At 38.5% G+C, this 18,074-nt stretch overlaps 4 protein-coding genes across 11 annotated transcripts; 3 read left to right on the top strand and 1 right to left on the bottom strand.

Annotated features, from left to right (window-relative positions):
- Positions 1–707: 707 nt before the first annotated feature.
- LOC133722074 (ABC transporter B family member 9-like) lies at positions 708–6,228 on the top strand. The gene is made up of 12 exons (XM_062148890.1): positions 708–881; positions 1,431–1,485; positions 1,606–1,781; positions 1,906–2,127; positions 2,223–2,461; positions 2,558–3,083; positions 3,173–3,440; positions 3,525–4,182; positions 4,286–4,518; positions 4,608–4,858; positions 5,105–5,368; positions 5,450–6,228. Exons 1-12 carry the CDS (start codon positions 723–725, stop codon positions 6,092–6,094), a joined length of 3,696 nt encoding a protein of 1,231 aa, XP_062004874.1. The 5' UTR covers positions 708–722; the 3' UTR covers positions 6,095–6,228.
- Positions 6,229–8,399: 2,171 nt separating this feature from the next.
- On the top strand, positions 8,400–13,325 carry LOC133721020 (signal recognition particle subunit SRP54, chloroplastic). Its single transcript, XM_062147524.1, has 15 exons — positions 8,400–8,604; positions 8,693–8,828; positions 8,923–8,990; positions 9,069–9,170; positions 9,572–9,724; positions 9,841–9,918; positions 10,033–10,158; positions 10,274–10,376; positions 10,865–10,965; positions 11,729–11,866; positions 11,983–12,126; positions 12,333–12,408; positions 12,522–12,607; positions 12,730–12,858; positions 12,963–13,325. Exons 1-15 carry the CDS (start codon positions 8,443–8,445, stop codon positions 13,065–13,067), a joined length of 1,707 nt encoding a protein of 568 aa, XP_062003508.1. The 5' UTR covers positions 8,400–8,442; the 3' UTR covers positions 13,068–13,325.
- Positions 13,326–13,644: 319 nt separating this feature from the next.
- Positions 13,645–14,774, top strand: LOC133723693 (uncharacterized). Its single transcript, XM_062150568.1, has 2 exons — positions 13,645–13,832; positions 14,334–14,774. The coding sequence occupies exons 1-2, from the start codon at positions 13,698–13,700 to the stop codon at positions 14,487–14,489; spliced, it is 291 nt and encodes a 96-aa protein (XP_062006552.1). The 5' UTR covers positions 13,645–13,697; the 3' UTR covers positions 14,490–14,774.
- A 203-nt stretch (positions 14,775–14,977) lies between these two features.
- Positions 14,978–17,829, bottom strand: LOC133721238 (F-box/LRR-repeat protein At2g42720-like). Of its 8 annotated transcripts, none has more exons than XM_062147800.1 (6): positions 17,336–17,829; positions 16,936–17,231; positions 16,709–16,802; positions 15,746–16,609; positions 15,470–15,652; positions 14,978–15,374 (listed from the first exon to the last, which is right to left on the bottom strand). In XM_062147800.1, exons 3-6 carry the CDS (start codon positions 16,763–16,765, stop codon positions 15,105–15,107), a joined length of 1,374 nt encoding a protein of 457 aa, XP_062003784.1. In that variant the 5' UTR covers positions 16,766–16,802; positions 16,936–17,231; positions 17,336–17,829; the 3' UTR covers positions 14,978–15,104. The 8 variants fall into 8 exon arrangements, with proteins under 8 accessions (XP_062003784.1, XP_062003783.1, XP_062003785.1 ...); XM_062147799.1 differs by having other exon boundaries at positions 17,117–17,231; XM_062147801.1 differs by having other exon boundaries at positions 17,133–17,231.
- Between the last annotated feature and the right edge of the window lie 245 nt (positions 17,830–18,074).

Here is an 18,074-nt window from a genome sequence, read left to right as displayed (position 1 = left end):
ATTAAAAAGATATTGTTTATAAGAAATCTTTGACATACTTCCTCCTAGCTTATTGAATATTTATGGAGTGCCAACAAACCGCAGGAGTTTTTGCACTCAAATTATTAGACAATATTATAGCGTACTGATAATTTTAATTTCAAGGACTGCATCCCGTTAACCTTTTTTTATGGGAGATTGTTGTAGAAAGCCCTTTAAAAGTAAGGGAACCGCCTCTTTTTTTCCTGCATATGAAAAATATTGCTAAAATTTTAACGCAAGACATGGTTAATATATAAATAGCAATTTTGTAGAATGGAAGCTGAATACATGCATTATACTCTTAAATCCTAAATTAACCCGAACGGTTTTACTTCTACCTGAACAAGAATCAGTTTATTGATCTCTAAAAGTGCCAGAGAGGAAGTCAAATACAAAACACCAAAATAGTAGAGCCAGAGCGAAAGTGAATAACTAGCACCTCGCCTACCTCTAGAGTTCTGACGAATTAGTAACAAATAACTGAATAGTTGCAACTAACTTAAAAACAAAAAATCTGTAACCAAAAAAAAAAAAAAAACAAAAAATGTATCTTTTTAATATAAAAAGACGATGATGATCATCATCATCAATTCACAACCTGAAAAGATTCTTCAGCCATGGAACGAGGAGGAGAGATGACAATGAATAAGAAAAAAGCAAGTGATCAAGACAAGCAGAGTGTTCCATTTTACAAGCTGTTTATGTTCGCTGACCAATACGACATCACGTTGATGATCATCGGAAGTCTAAGTGCGATTGGAAATGGGCTATCACAGCCACTCATGACGCTGGTCTTCGGTGGTCTTATCAATACTTTTGGAGCTACCGACCCAGCTCATATTGTCCCTACTGTTTCTCAAGTACGTACATAACCTGCACTATAATACAAATGCACCTCCATTACAACACAACATTACCTTTATTTTCTTATTATGATTCGTAGGAAGAGCATAGATTAATGGTAACCTTCATCTTTTTTAGATAAAATGTGATTAAGTACGGATATTCTAAAGATGTGTTTCTTTGATTGGGTTTTGTTTTTTGAGTTGTATGTTTCAACAACCTAATGGGGGCATTAATTAATGGGTTAATTCTTAACGAAGCATAAACCTAGATAAATCCAAATGCTTATAATATGAGTCACTTTTTATCATCAAACGAAAATATATCTTAAGGGAGTCGGATGGCACCAATTTCCCTTCTATTGGCGATATGAGTTTGTCTATTTCCTCAATGTGCATGATATTTTAAAAAAAAAATTGTTTTTCTTCTTGAATATATTTATTAAAATAATTTTGATTCCGCACTATGCCATGCATATATTATGAACGTTCTATCATATGTCGAAATTATGTACTGGATCATTTCTAATTTAATTAACTAATTCCTACTTCCTATATATATTTCAGGTGTCTCTAAAGTTTTTGTACTTGGCTATTGGTACAGGCCTTGCTGCATTTTTGCGTAAGTGTTTAGTTTGTGGAGTTGACTTTTGATTATGTTCCATCAATTCAACTAAGTTTGAAACCAGTAATGTTTTACCAATATATTGGTTAATGGAAACAATATTACATATACGTGCAGAGGTCTCATGTTGGATGGTGACTGGGGAAAGACAAGCCACTCGAATTCGAGGCTTGTACTTGAAAACAATACTAAGACAGGATATTGGATTTTTCGATACTCAAGCTAACACCGGAGAGATCATTGGGAGAATGTCGGGGGACACCATTCTCATTCAAAATGCCATGGGCGAAAAGGTACGTAGCTAATTTCTTTAGCTACTTTACAAGATAAATAATTATCGTAGCATGGTATTATGCACAGCTAGTTGCAATTGTTGGTTCTTAGGGATCATATTCTGTTGATTTATGATATATGCAGGTGGGGAAGTTCATACAGCTCCTTTCAACTTTTCTTGGCGGTTTTGTAATTGCTTTTCTCAAAGGATGGCTTCTCACCTTGGTTTTGCTGTCCTGTATTCCTGCAATTGTTATTGCTGGAGGAGTCATGTCCATTGTCGTTTCTAAAATGTCAACACGCGGGCAGCGTGCTTATGCAGAAGCTGGCACTATAGTAGAACAAACTGTTGGAGCCATCAGAACAGTAAGTTTGTTAGCTAGACCTTGATGTACGATATCTTTATCTTAATTATCAGAGTATAATGCTAACTACATTATAATTACATTTGTGCATTCTAGGTTGCATCTTTTACCGGAGAGAAGGAAGCGATAGATAAATACAACCAGAAGCTGAAAATTGCGTACAATAACACGGTTCAACAAGGACTAGCCACAGGGGTTGGACTTGGTACATTCATGCTTATTGTCTTTGGCACTTATGGACTTGCAATATGGTATGGATCAAAAATGATCATTGAGAAAGGCTACAATGGGGGCCAAGTCATCAATGTTCTATTTGCAATGATGAGTGGTGGAATGTAAGTTTATCGGTACTTCATAATCTACATTTTGGGGGATAATTTTGATGCTTTTCTTTAGAACTATGCTAATACTTACTTGTTTGGTTGTACTAGGGCACTAGGACAGACATCACCGTCTCTTAATGCATTTACAACAGGAAAAGCTGCTGCATATAAAATGCTTGAGACCATCAAGCGAACACCAACAATTGATCCTTATGATACTACTGGAGTTGTATTGGAAGATGTTAAAGGAGAGGTCGAACTTAAAGATGTGTATTTCAGGTATCCTGCTAGGCCAGATGTGCAGATCTTTGCTGGATTCTCGTTGCATGTTCCGAGCGGCACAACGACTGCTTTGGTTGGGCAGAGTGGAAGTGGGAAGTCAACAGTAATAGGCTTGGTAGAGAGGTTTTATGATCCAGAAGCTGGTGAAGTGTTTATAGATGGAGTCGATTTGAAGAAGTTGCATCTCAGATCAATAAGGGAGAGGATTGGGCTTGTAAGTCAAGAGCCAAATCTTTTTACAACAACAATAAGGCAGAACATAGCATATGGGAAAGAAAATGCAACCGAAGAGGAGATTAGAAGAGCCCTAGAGCTTGCAAATGCAGCAAAGTTCATTGATAAACTGCCTAAGGTAAATTTATTTGTTCTGCTGCAGCAACCATTAGGTAATATGTGAGGACTTGTGCTATGTAAGAGAGACTAACATGTTTATTTTGATAGGGGCTTGACACAATGGTAGGTGGAACATCATTATCGGGTGGACAAAAGCAAAGAATTGCAATTGCTAGAGCCATTTTGAAGAACCCAAGAATTCTGCTTCTCGACGAAGCAACAAGCGCTCTAGATACTGAGTCCGAACGAATAGTTCAAGATGCACTTGTCAGATTAATGTCAAATAGGACAACTATAGTTGTTGCTCATCGCTTGACAACGATAAGAAATGCTGATGCAATAGCAGTGGTTCATAAAGGGAAAATTGTAGAAAAAGGTAAGACCAAACCATTTGTAGTCTATCAATCCCAATCTACACTACGTGTTCCCCAAGTAACATTATTATTGGTTTGATATGTAGGAACTCACGACGAATTGACCAAAGATCCAGAAGGAGCTTATAGCCAACTACTTCGCCTACAGGAAGGAGCTAAAGAAAAAGATGCAGAATCAACCGGTCTAGATAATGGTTTAGATATAGATAAGACCATGCTTAGCTCTGGGAGCCAGAGATTATCAGCAGGGGCATCTTTAAGCAGAGGTTCATCAGGTGGCCGGCTGTCCACCACAATTAGCAGCTTTGGCACTCCTGCTCTGGTTAATTGCCAAGTGACTGAAGTAGTTGATGGGGAGAGCCTTGAAAAAACTAAGGTTGATCCCGAAGAGCGTAAAGCAGTTTCCATCAAAAGGTTGGCCATGATGAACAAAAATGAGCTTCCAATTTTGCTTATTGGAGCCATTGCTGCAGCTGGTCATGGAGTAATTTTTCCTGTATTCGGCTTACTACTCTCAAAAGCCATTAAAATGTTCTATGAACCACATAGTGTGCTACGAGAAGACTCGAAAACATGGGCTGGAGTGTATGTAGGGATGGGTTGCCTTGGGCTGGTTGTCGTTCCGGTGCAGAATTTCTTCTTTGGAGTTGCAGGTGGAAAATTGATACAGAAAATTCGTTCCTTGACATTTCAAAAGGTGGTGCACCAAGAAATTAGTTGGTTTGATGATCCCGCAAATTCAAGGTGGGTTAAACAAACAATAATATAATGAGCTTTGAATTCTCTATATGTTTTAATTGAAATAACATAATGAGCTTTGAATTCCCTATATATTTTGTACTTTCAGTGGTGCCATTGGTGCAAGGTTGTCTTCTGATGCTTCAACCGTGAAGGCTCTTGTTGGTGACGGCTTAGCCTTAATTGCACAAAATATAGCAACTGTCATAGCAGGGTTGGTTATAGGTTTCACAGCTAACTGGAAACTAGCACTTCTAATTTTAGGCGTGTCGCCATTATTGATTATGCAAGGAGTACTTCAAACAAAATTTCTTAAAGGGTTTAGTGGAGATGCTAAGGTGAGTCGACTCTTTCCCCACGAGTTATTTATATTGCAAATTGTATTTGTTGCTAATGTTTTCAACATTGCATACAGGTTATGTACGAAGAAGCTAGCCAAGTGGCAAATGATGCAATTGGTAGCATTCGAACTGTTGCATCATTTTGTTCTGAAAAGAAGGTGATGGATGCTTATGAGAAGAAGTGTGAAGGTCCCATGAAGCAAGGAGTACGGTTAGGAGTAGTGAGTGGTGTAGGTTTTGGCTTCTCTTTCTTCGTAATGTTCTGCACCAATGCATTAATTTTCTACATTGGAGCTATTCTTGTAAAAAATGGGCAAGCTAAATTTGAACAAGTATTCATGGTAAGATTTCTAACCTTTCTACACTAGCTACCATGATTAGTCTAGATTAATCTAGCTAGGTAGTCCTAAAATCATTTGGAGATTAATCTAGCTAGATTAATCTAGCTAAAGTACTCGATGCACAGGTTAATCTAGCTAAAGTACTCGATGCACAGGTTAATCTAGCTAGATTAATCTAGCTAAAACCTGGGTGCACAGGTTTTTTTTTTTAAATTTTTTTTTCTCTAATTCTATATTATTTTTCAGGTGTTCTTTGCTTTGACAATCTCAGCAGTAGGAGTTTCAGAATCTAGTGGTATGGCTCCTGACTCCAACAAAGCAAAGGACTCAGCAGCTTCAATATTCAAGATTCTTGACAGTAAGCCTAAGATCGACTCGAGCAGCGATGCAGGCTTAACACTACCGAGCATAAGTGGAAAAATTGATCTCGAACATGTCAGCTTCAAATATCCCACAAGGTCGGATGTGCAGATATTTAGAGACGTTTGCTTGAATATCCCCTCTGGAAAGGTAATTACAAATCAACACTCAGTTTATGTTTGTAAATTTTATTGCTTAATGCTTAGCTTAATTAATATTCTATCTACACAGACTGTTGCTTTGGTTGGAGAGAGTGGTAGTGGGAAGTCGACAGTGATTGGCCTCATAGAGAGATTCTATGACCCCGACTCAGGTCGTGTACTATTAGATGGAGTGGAAATCAATAGGTTCAAGATAAACTGGCTGAGGCAACAAATAGGTTTGGTTGGTCAAGAACCAATTCTCTTTAACGAATCCATTCGGACCAATATTGCTTATGGCAAGCGAGGACATGTAACTGAAGAACAGATCATTGCAGCCACAAAAGCATCAAATGCTCACAACTTCATTTCTTCATTGCCACAAGGCTATGACACCTCAGTTGGGGAACGAGGGGTTCAATTATCTGGAGGGCAGAAGCAAAGAATAGCCATTGCAAGGGCTATTCTAAAGGACCCGAAAATTCTTTTGCTCGACGAAGCTACAAGTGCACTGGATGCAGAGTCGGAACGCATAGTACAAGATGCTTTGGATAGAGTGATGGTGAATAGAACAACCGTTGTCGTTGCGCACCGCCTTACCACGATCAAAGGGGCAGACATAATTGCTGTGGTCAAGAACGGCGTGATTGCTGAGAAGGGTAGCCATGATTTTCTAATGAAGATCACTGATGGTGCTTATGCATCTTTGGTGGCACTTCATTCAAGCTCAACATGAGATCGAAGTAAAACTCATATGAATAATAGCTGCATCGCCAAATATTATAGGCACACGTGTAGTGTATTTCTTATTAGGGAAAATCGTCCAAACAGTGTCTGAACTTTTCCAGACTATTAATTTTCATACCTATACTTTGAAAAACATCAAATGGTACCTGACGATTTAAACCCGACCCAATTTCCATACCTAACAACAGTAAAAACGTTAACTCCTTTAACTTTTGAGGGGTAAAATCGGTACTTCATGTATTTTGGTACAGTAAATCAATTTTAAATACAATGAAAATCTAAAATAATCTCAAGATTTTGAGGTTGCGGAGACTCGAACCCATCCCACATATATGCAAACCAAAGCCCCAACCACCAGAATACCTGCATGGTATTAGCATGAGGCAACCAAAAATTGTATATATATGTATATCATTTAGTTTAAAAACACTTTCTCTTTGACCATTCTGTCATCTTCCTTCTCGTGTTTTGCAGTCTCTGAAAGTATCTCTCTCTCCTCCTCCTTCATTCTAGATCTCCAGCCACAAAGTTTCTTACCATTAATTGGAGAAGGAACACATGTACGTCCATTTCAACTCTTCGATCCAAAACCAGTTCTTTCCAACACCATAAATCAACAACAATAACAAATCCTTGACAATTGGATTCTTCAAAAAAAACCCAAAACTCTTCATTGATCTAACCACACCCAAAAGTTTACAAAATCCAAGTTGGACCCAGAAGCACCATAATCCCTCACAAAAGCAAGAAGTACGACGAGATCGGCGCCGCGCTGGAGGAGCGCGCGCATGGCATCACCATCAACACTGCAAAGCTCGTGAAGCCCTGAATCCAGTGGCCGGAGCACCAATCTCAGCTTGCAAAGCCCAAACCCGACTCCACCACTCTTCTTCTTCTTCTTCCCAACCCAACAATCCCAGCTCCACTGCTTCACGAATACGTCAATCCACACACCTCCGGTCAGAGAGAGAGAATTAGAGAGACCATATTCTTGATTAAATTGTCCTTGTCCTCGTCCTCGTCCTCTGGCTGCTGCTGCATTTCGAAGCCCTAAAGATCCCTGTGCCGGAGACTTGATTCTCTGACGGCGGAGGGTTGGTCTGGTTCTTTGCCTTGACTGTTGCTTTGCTCTTCTTCCTCATTGTGGTTGTCTCACTGGTTTTGGAGAGAACCCATTAACCGGCGGCGAGGTGGTTCGGATTCCGGCGAGGTGGTTCTATAGGAGCTGCGCTAGGGATAGATCGGGCACACTCTGGATTTGATATGGTTTGAGCGTGGTGGGGTGATCTGGAGTTAATTGTGTTGAGTTAATCGTCAGGTTTAATTTATGACATATTGATTGAAAAAAGAGAATGATTAAATGCCAACAATTGTTGACCCAGTGGCTGAGATACTGAGTAGTGAATTAATCTGCCCGAGTTCGAACCATGGCAAGCTCATTTTTTTTTATTTCTCTTTATATTTGTCTGGTTTGGAGAAGATGAATAGTAAAATGACGAAAATATCCTTCAAAAGTTAACGGAGTTAACGTTTTTACTGTTGTTAGGTATGGAAATTAGGTCGGGCTTAAATCGTCAGGTACCATTTTGATGTTTTTCAAAGTATAGGTATGAAAATTAATAGTCTGGAAAAGTTCAGACACTGTTTGGACGATTTTCCCTTCTTATTAAGGACTACATAAGTTATAAATTTTGTTTGTTATGGTTATAAATTAATCAAGTATTTAGTGTAAATTCATGTAGTGCTCGTCGCTAATCGCTATCTGAGTTGGATTGTAGCCTGAGAAAAAGTAATGTAAATCATTGACATAATTTTCAAATAATAAAAACAATAAGTCTTAAGTTCAAGTTCTTCTTATTCCCTGCGATCATTTTGTGTAATGGAACAAGTTAAGCAATCATTACCATTTTGAATTGCACGCTTTCAATTGATGAAAGCAAGGCGAATGTTTTTGATCATTTCTTAAAATGTAGGCATAACCGCTGAACCACTCACTTAAAATTGGCTCAACTTTTCTTGTGAACGTGTAATTAGTAGATATTCTTATTATTTTTCGGGTCGTCATCTGGATACTTATTGTATCTTGAGGTTTAGGCTACATGTTTCCCTCTTAATTATATTCGACATTTTCATTATTAATCATGTCTTAAAAGCAGCCGACCATTTTCTCCAAAAAAAAAAAAAAAAAAAGCAGGTCGCCTCGCCGAACGTGATAGATTAGAGAGGGCACGTGATTTCTGGAGGGTCTACGAGATTTCGGTGGGGCGCGAACTATTTAAGCAATCAAACAAAGCGGATAAAAAGAGGATAGAGCAACCCATCATCAACTTAACGGCGATGGAGGCCGTACATTTCCCGACCGTTTCTTCCCGCCATTTCTCCACGACGACCACGAACAGAACCTTCTCCGATTCAAAGAGGATTCCGACGGCCAAACTGGGCTCTTCGTGGACTGCTTCACGCTCTCCTACTCGGCTCTCTTCTAGAAGCTTGTTCACTGTAAGTCCCAAACCCTTCAGCTAAGTAATGGCGCTTTCACTTTTGCTCTTGTCGAAAATTTAAACTCTGTTTTCTCAACTGTGTTTAGAGAGAGATATGGGGTTGGGTAAATGCCAAGAAAGTTACCACTGGTAGAAAAGAGTTGCGTGGCATTGTGAGAGCTGAAATGTTTGGCCAATTGACCAGTGGCCTCGAATCCGCTTGGAACAAGCTCAAAGGCGAAGGTTCGATTTGTATCTCTTGTATTCTTCAATATCTTTGTCGAATTTTGCTAGTGTATAAATTGGTTTTTACCTTTTTACTGTGTTTGTGCTGCAGAGGTTTTGACCAAGGAAAATATTGTGGAGCCAATGAGGGAAATAAGGAGGGCTCTTTTGGAAGCTGATGTGAGTTGTATTTCGGATTTTGAGTTTCTATGTGTCCGAGGCAAGATGCTTTAGTTCGATTTTGTTCTGTGTTGATAGGTAAGCCTTCCTGTTGTAAGAAGGTTTGTGCAAGCTGTCAGTGACCAGGCTGTTGGTGTTGGGGTTATTCGCGGAGTCAAACCGGATCAGCAATTGGTTAAGGTAACTTCACAGACTATAGCATGGTAGCATTGTCTTGCTCATTTTAAATTGGCCAAGTGAGAAAAGTTTCTATCTTTGTTTAAGTGTAGATTACCTTATTTTAATTGCATTGGAATCTCTTTTATGTTGTACAGTTGAAACAAATAAATGACACGTTTGAACTTTAATTCTGTTTGCTTGATATCCATAGGATTGAGAATCAATTTCTGAGTGACTAAGAAATAGAAAGTAGATAAGTTGCCTAATCAACAATTTTTTGTGCTTATGACAAAGAATGGTTAAAGAGCTTAGATCAGTTTTTTTCAGATGATAAATGAATTCTTTTGTCAAGAAAATCAAGGTGGTCACTGTTGAGTGTTGACTTCTAATGAATTATGACAGTCCACTGTTGCTTCTTTTAGATTGTGCGTGATGAGCTAGTGAAACTGATGGGAGGGGAGGTATCTGAACTTGCTTTTGCAAAATCCAGTCCCAGTGTTATTTTATTGGCTGGTTTACAAGGAGTTGGGAAGACGACAGTATGTGCCAAATTGGCATATTACCTTAAGAAACAGGTGCATTTTCCCACAAGCATCCCTTTCGTTTCATGGTTACATGCGTTATAGTTTTTCTCTCCTTTTTTTTTTTTATGGGTTCCTTTTATTGATACCATGACACACGTCAATCACAGGGGAAGAGTTGTATGCTGGTTGCTGGTGATGTGTACAGACCTGCTGCTATTGACCAACTTGTTATTTTGGGTGAACAGGTATGGCATTCTGATTGTCAACAAAATCTCAGACTGTAAATCTCTGTTCATTCTTATGTCCTTTAATTGTTAGGTATCCGTTCATTCTTATGTTCATGATATAGCCTGTAACAGGTAAAAGTGCCTGTATATACAGCAGGGACTGACACCAAACCTTCACAAATAGCTAGGCAAGGTTTAGAGGAGGCCAAAAAGAAGAACATAGATGTAGTAATAATGGATACTGCTGGAAGGCTTCAGGTAATTATTCGAAATATATAATTATCAGGCAGTTCCTAGATGATGCAATGAGAACGTTCACTTCTGCGCCTTCTTATTTGGGCTGGAGGTTTTATTGTTTTCAATTTTTTAACAGATAGACAAAGTACTGATGGATGAGTTGAAAGAAGTAAAGCGGGAATTGAACCCCACAGAAACTTTACTCGTTGTGGATGCAATGACTGGCCAGGAAGCTGCAGGTATTCACACTTAACAGTTAATCTTTTGTGGGTTTAACATTTATAGTTTAATCACTTCCAGTTACGCATATTATATTTATGTTTCGTTGGTTCTCAGTTTCCGCAGAATTAGACACGAAAGCAAAATTATCATGTCTTATTATGTTATAATAGGTTGTTTAATTGGGATCCCTCTTTATTGATTTATAGAAGAAAATGTGATTGATCATCTGCAATGTCATGAACACATAAAAGTCTTAAATAGGAAATTGGTTGCTCTATCTAATGTTTGAGATAAAGAAGCAAATTCATATGCACCAGATTGAATTATGAGTTTCCTGGCTATACTCATCATGTTGTTACCAATTCGCATGCGATTTGATAATATCCATGTGTCCAAAGATGCAACCAATTCCAATTATGTTTCAAAACTGTAAATTTACCATGCTACGAACAATTCATGTATATATTCCTAGAAGTAGGCCGACTTATCTCCTTTGTGTTTACAGCCCTGGTCACGACATTCAATGTAGAGATTGGGATTACTGGCGCTATATTAACAAAGCTGGATGGAGATTCTAGAGGTGGAGCAGCTTTGAGTGTTAAAGAGGTTTGCTCGTTGCCTTACTTTTTGTTCATAGTATCTTTCTGCGACTTCTGCTCCATTTACGTCTTCATCCCACGATTTCATTTTTATAAGAATGTGAGGCCAAAACATATAGTGACAAGCAAGCTGTGTCTATCAGAAGAAGCAATCTGTGCCGACAATAAGTGTTTTTTTTTTTTTTTTAAAAGCTACAGTAAGATCTTATTTCTCTAGAAATAGTAAACTATCTCTTTCCCTGAGATCTTAACATGGGATGGTTTTTCTGTAGATTTAAGGGGAGTGATTTGAGCACTTAACTCTTCACATATGTTACCTCTGTTACTCCACTTTTAAGTAGTTAAACTGGAGTGCCAAAATCTCTCCCCAAATTTTAATCTGGAGATTATTCATGGAGTGTAAAAGTACTTATATGAGATAGAAGTCATAGGACAGTTGCATTCCTCTTTAGCATTCAGAGTATGTAGTATTGCATTTTGACATGCCAATCAAAATTTGCTCCATTAAAGTGGTTCAGCTACTCTAATTTGGAAACTTCATCTGGGCTTGCTTTATAAATTCAAGTAATTGCATTATTGTGAATTTAGTAGTCGGAATTGTGTTGTTACTGTCTAAATTCAAATAGTTGAAGATTTGACTACAACAATGGCATGTTTCTTGGTGGCAGTTCTCTTTCTTAATGAATTTCATTTAACTATTGAAGTGTCTTTACTTGCTAGTTACACTGCTGAGACTATGTTCATGTAAATTTTTTTCATAATAATGACAGGTATCAGGAAAGCCAATCAAGCTTGTTGGCCGAGGAGAGCGGATGGAGGACCTTGAACCTTTTTACCCCGATCGTATGGCAGGACGCATATTGGGAATGGGAGACGTTCTCTCATTTGTCGAGAAGGCACAAGAAGTTGTAAGTATTTTCTTGTCATCCTTTACTTATTTTATTTTTTAAAATTCTTTTATATTGGGGTAACAATAAGTTTTCATGATGTTGAACATAGTTATAATTGAATTGTCAAAATATAGATGCGCCAAGAAGATGCTGAAGAATTGCAAAAGAAGATTATGAGTACAAAGTTTGACTTCAATGATTTCCTAAAACAAACTCGTGCTGTTGCACGTATGGGTTCCATGACTCGGGTTCTTGGAATGATCCCTGGTATGGGGAAGGTACGGGAGCTTGTTTTCCAATTTTTCCCTCTGCTCTGGCTTTTATGAATGTTGGGTGTACCTGAAGGGTGCTTTAAAGACCAGTCTTGTGGTTGCTGTTCTCTAGTTTACTTTATGAACCTCAGATCTGATAGTGGCTAATATCCAACAGGTTCTTTTTGGTGGTGTTTCATTATTTGCACTCATTAGTATGCTTATGTAATCAGGTTACTCCTGCACAAATTCGAGAGGCAGAAAAGAGTTTAGTGATAATGGAATCTATGATTGAAGCAATGACACCTGGTCTGTTGGTTCACCTTGACTTGTCGAAACTACAATTTAGTGATGATACTTAAAGCTGCTTCCTGGTGCATTCTGGCTTATACTAGATTTCTGATTCCTGTCTTTGATTGCAGAGGAAAGGGAGAAGCCAGAATTGTTGGCCGAATCTCCCATTAGGAGAAAAAGAATTGCTCAAGAGTCTGGGAAAACAGAGCAGCAGGTATGTACAGTAGCTACCTGATGTTTGACATATCCCTGAAAAGAAGGGTTGTATTCATTAAAAGAGAAAAGATAATTTTGATGTTATTTTAGACCTTATGTTCTTAATAATGTGAATCTTAGGTGAGCCAACTTGTTGCTCAACTGTTCCAAATGCGAGTTCGTATGAAGAATCTAATGGGTGCAATGGAAGGCGGTGGATCTATACCTGGACTGAACAATCTTGAAGAAGCCCTCAAAGTTGATCAGAAGGTGCCTTATTTTCCTTATAGTTTTGCCGTGGTTATGTTTAACTATCACAACTACATTGGTTGCCTTTATAAATTTTTCATTGTTTAAGAGTCTGCCTGCATCAGGCTCCTGCCGGTACTGCAAGGCGTAAGCGACGATCTGAACCAAGGAGGCAGTTTGGTGACTCGGCATCGAGGCCCAGTCCTCGTGGTTTCGGGGCCAGGAACTGAGAGAGCACAGGAAGGGAGAATCCAGGCCAATGAGCTGTGAGCTCTGGATTTGCTTACAATTTTACTGCATTATATTCATGATTGCAGTACTATTGTCAAATCGATTTTCCTGCAATAGTCAGTGTAATCAGATATTGTATATTGAGTTGCTTACTGCCTGTACGTAATCTATTTCTGTATTAATGACAAATACAGTTAACAATTCTTGGGCTAATTGTTACTTCGATCTGAAATTATGGACTTTTAGCTTCAGTTTTAGCTTGTGTATCAGAAAAGTTGTTGGAACGTAGATTTGTTGTAAGAAATAAAGATATGGGGTTAGAGATCTCTCTAGTCCTTCACCTTCTAATTATGGATTTTTTTTTTTTTTTTTGAGAAAACTAATTATGGATGGTTAGGCCTAAAGAAAAAGTCACCGAATAATTTTCTCGGGCAGTTGATGACAAGAGTGCAATTCAGACCCAGAAATATATAACAACCGTTGCAGCTCCAGGTTCTAAATTACTGACACGTGCCTTGTGACAAGCCTTGTAATTTTTCTCTCTTTTTGTTTCTTATCTTCTCTCACACCCCCTATACCAAGAAAGAACTCTTCTAACTTGAAGGCAAATTTCCCTCTGCAGTTTCAAAATGGCAAGCCCAAAAATGAAGGAGGCAGCTTCAAAATTTCCAGAAGGTGATGCAGATGCAGAATTGAATCCAAGCAAACAGAAGAGTGTTGAAGTGGATCCCAAAGCGTCTGAAGTTACCTCCTTGCAGATCAAGGTGACTTTTTTGTTTTGCAACATACCCTGTTTCGATTTTTCACAATAGAAGACTAGGAAAGATTATGACTAAAACAAGAAGAGGTTTCATGGCACTGAAAAGCAAGTCTATTAGTCCTTTAATTCAATACTCAATAACTTGAATTGTGTAACATGAAAAACTCAATCTGTGGTTAGAAAGCTATTGATCCAAAAGCGTACACTAATGAAAATTGATTACCAATGTATATCAAGTAAACACCTCCTCGTGCGTAGAGGAAACAAAACGCAGTTTAGGAAAATATGAGAACTGATAAGTGGGGGTTTGGTTGAAGGTTGGATCCATACAGGACCTCTGGGAAAGTAGATATCTGATACCATGTATGACAATCACAAGGCTCAAAAGTTTGAGCTCTTAGGGAATCGATTAAGAATAGCATTGTATCACCTCTCCTCTCTTGGAGAGTTTATGTACATATATGCATTGGCAATGCTAACCATATTGTGCTGTATATCCTTAAAGCAACGAGCGGAGGCTGAAGACAACAAGAGAAAGGAAAAGAAGAAAGAGAAGAATGAATCGGTGCAAAAGCTCAAAACAACCATTGTAGTCTCAGGGGTAATTGTGGCTCTGATTGGGGCTATTTTCGCCTTAACCAAGAAAATGAGAGAGAAATGAAAGAATTCGATCACCAGAAACCAGGCATTATACAGAAAACAATGGAAATTTTGCATCCCCCTCCCCCATTGGTTTCTGTTACCTTCTTTAATTTTTCTTCTGCTTTTGAAATGTCCATGCATGCAGTGATTTTTGATGTAGATTAGTAAATGACACCCTCTTCTCTGTCAATTATACATGAATGGGTTATGTAAGGAAACATGTAATCTACCGTAATGTTCCTTTTGTTTATCGGAAGATTAAATAAATTCAGTTTCCTGTGCTCTGTTTGGGGGAGCGTTTACATTTTGACATTGATAATTAACACACCAAAAGATACAATTGTTTCCTAATCAGAAGATTGGTATCAGTGTTATGCAAACATTTACATTTTATTTCAACTTTTGAGCTTTTTAACAATGATGAAACATAGAGCAAACGACATGAGCAATAAAACTCTATTTGCCAAAGAGAATGCTGGTTACATTTCTAACCACACAGTATAGCAGTAAAATGGAAGACAATAATACACTCTCATTCAATCAAAATAGGGAATTCCAAAATGTATCCATCAACATAATTTAATCACAGAAACAAAGGTTTTCATATTATAACATAACTAATTTATGAAGTATATCAAACCAGCTTTCTCTCTTGTCGATTTTCCTTGAACACAACCGTGCCATTCGAAATCATCTTACTTTTATCTAACAGCCTTTTAACAAAACCAGACTGCAGAGGTAAACAAACTATGACCATTTTCTTCAAATTCTGAGCATGCTCGAGCATATACCTTGCTAACTCAATTCCATTTAGTCCTCTGGAAAGCTCAATGGTAACCTCATTAAGCTCAAGTATAAAACCGAAGTTTTGCTGCTTCCAGTGTTCCATATAGTACCCACATGTCTGGCAAAACAAGAAGACAACAAGTCAATCACTTTAATGTTTCCAAAATTACCAATAAAAACAAATGTAGAGATCAGAAATGAACTCTGACTTACACGATGAGAATTGCAGTCAGATAGAGGTGGAGTAGACTTGATGTACAAGGTACACAAATTAGGCATTCTTCGGAAAAGAAAGACCATCCATGGGACTAGGTCATTAACAAAGCTGCCAATATGCATACACAAATAACAAGTATTACGAAACAGAGGTGGTATGATTCCTCTCTTATACAGTCCCTGCAATTGAAGGAACCTATGTCTCAATTTTCATTTTCAATTATTTCAACAAAACTAAAAGAAAGAAGAATATAATGGCAGGGGTTTGTTTACCTTCATGGCCTCTGGATTTAGAACAACAAAGCGCTTGTGTGTAGTGTAAACATGCTCTATATAGTCCGTCTCATCGTCTTCAGGCTCTGTATAAAATCCAACATCTTCTAAACATACCGGTTCTCCGAGATTTGAGTGATCCAGCAAATTCCCAAACCAATAGAATCTTTTCAGATTCGGAGCAGAAAGACTAAACGATTTGTTGAGAGATGAATAAAAACTCCAGTAGACAACTATGGATATGAGTTTCTCACCAGAGATTTTAAGATGACAGAAGCGAGTCTGATTGCAAGACCCAAATTTAAATGATTTCAAAGAAGAGCTCTCAATGTTGATATTTCTAATTCCATGGACATCATCAAGATCTAATTCCTCAATGCATTTGCAGGAATTTGAGATCCATTTGAAAAATGACTCATCCAATATTCTAACATTTTTCAGCTCCAAGCACTTGAGACTAGAGAAAACGGCGAAAGAGGGTGTATGAATCATACAATTCATGTCCAGCGATAGAGACCTCAAAGATTTACACTGAAGGATGAAAAATGGAAATGCTAATGGCATCGCCTTCTCAAATATAGAGATCTCAAGATCAAGCACTTCCACTTTACACCTTACTGCATACTGCATCCACGCCATCGTTCCAGACTTCTCATTACAACCACAAAAGCATGGTGTTTCATGGTCAAAGTTCTCAGGGGGAACCCAACGAATACAAAATTGGTGTATCTTATTCTCCCCACGATGAATCAAGAACTTATCCAAAGACCTCAACAAATTCATCCGTTTATGACATGAGGATGTATTAGCCGAGGAAAATTCATCAAACTTCAAGGATGGACTTGTTAGATAAATTTCTCTACACTTCTTGGACACACAGCCAAAACGAGTGAGGTCAGTGATAGCTAGGAAAGAAACAATGTGATGCACAACTTGATCTGGAAGACTAGTGAATCTTCCTACCATAATCTCATCCTCATGACAACCTCCTCCTTCAGGTTCACAACTTGCATTAGCCATCCGTTTGCGCTTGTAGAGAAGTCCGTCTCAACGTATACTACAAGGCATGAAATTAGTTAATTCCAAGCTAGAAACATTGACACACACACATTTCATAATATATACATTTAACCAAAAAACTCAAAATAATAATTATCCAACCATGCAAGCACCAGCATATGAAGACAAACCATTGACCAAACATAATATGATAATCATCCATTCCAACCAATTCCCTTTGACCCTTGCAGCCTTGCTGTCTCTTCTTTCATATGAAGACAGAAATCACAGAACGAATACGTAACCAGCCAGCATATAATCAAACAAGCCACAAGCCCACAAAGCAAAATTAATTTTCAAACGAAGACTCACAGTCACCGCTCCGCACCTCCGGTCTGCTCACAGTCGCCGGCTCGCCGCACTTCCGCAGCTCCGATCTGCAGCGTTCGGCTTCCACTAATTCGCTCTCCCCAAGTAAGATTTCAGGCTATTTAATCAAAAACACAGAGTCAGTTACTCAATTTCAAGCAAAACCCATCAATTTCAAGATGAAATTCAAACTTTCAAAGTGCTTGTTTGAAGAAATCGTACCTGTTCCCTGCATTCAGGTTGGAGTATGGAGACTTGGAGAGTTTTGAGTCTTTGGTTGAAATAATTGGTTACTGGAGCCTCCTACACAGTTCCGCCCCTGGAAACATACATGTAGATTACACTCGACCAAACTAAAAACAAGTAGTAATCTTGATACTTGTACATACCCTTGATGTACCCACCAAATACGACCTTACTCTCCTACACGAAGAAGAGCACAGAGAGGCCTACTTTTGTTGCTCTGGTTGAGACTTGAGAGTAGGTCTGGTATCATCAGCAGCAGCACATTGTGAATGGTGCTTAAAACCAGCATAGACCCTGCTTTTGCTTTTTAACTTTTAAGCTGGGAAAATAAATTTATAGAACTCGTATGCTTTTAAGGAGCCTTGTGAGTGCACCTTAATTAATAAAACACAGTTTTAGTGTTTTTTCTTTGGGTGCATGCATCTCTCAAATATTCTAGTTTTCATCTTTATCGGAAAAGCCAGGCTTCTCCCAACTTTTCTTGACATAATCTGTTTGGCAGCCATTGTTTATGCTATATTTGGTAGAAAGGAACGGAACAGGGCTGGGCACGGGTCGAGACCGCATGTCAATTTGCTAGGCCCGGGACTAAGCCCGTTTTTTTGGGGGCCGGGCTCAAATAATGTTTTTCAATTATAGGGACCATGAAGGACCGGACTATGCGGGCCCAGGCTGGTCCTGTCGGGTTTTCGGGCTCAAAAGTCTTTTTTTTTCT

The sequence above is a fragment of the Rosa rugosa genome, chromosome 7 (assembly GCF_958449725.1).
Source record: "Rosa rugosa chromosome 7, drRosRugo1.1, whole genome shotgun sequence".
Classification (NCBI taxonomy): Eukaryota; Viridiplantae; Streptophyta; class Magnoliopsida; order Rosales; family Rosaceae; genus Rosa; species Rosa rugosa.
Note: the sequence above shows the minus strand (reverse complement) of the source record. Positions and strands in the feature narration are given on the sequence as shown.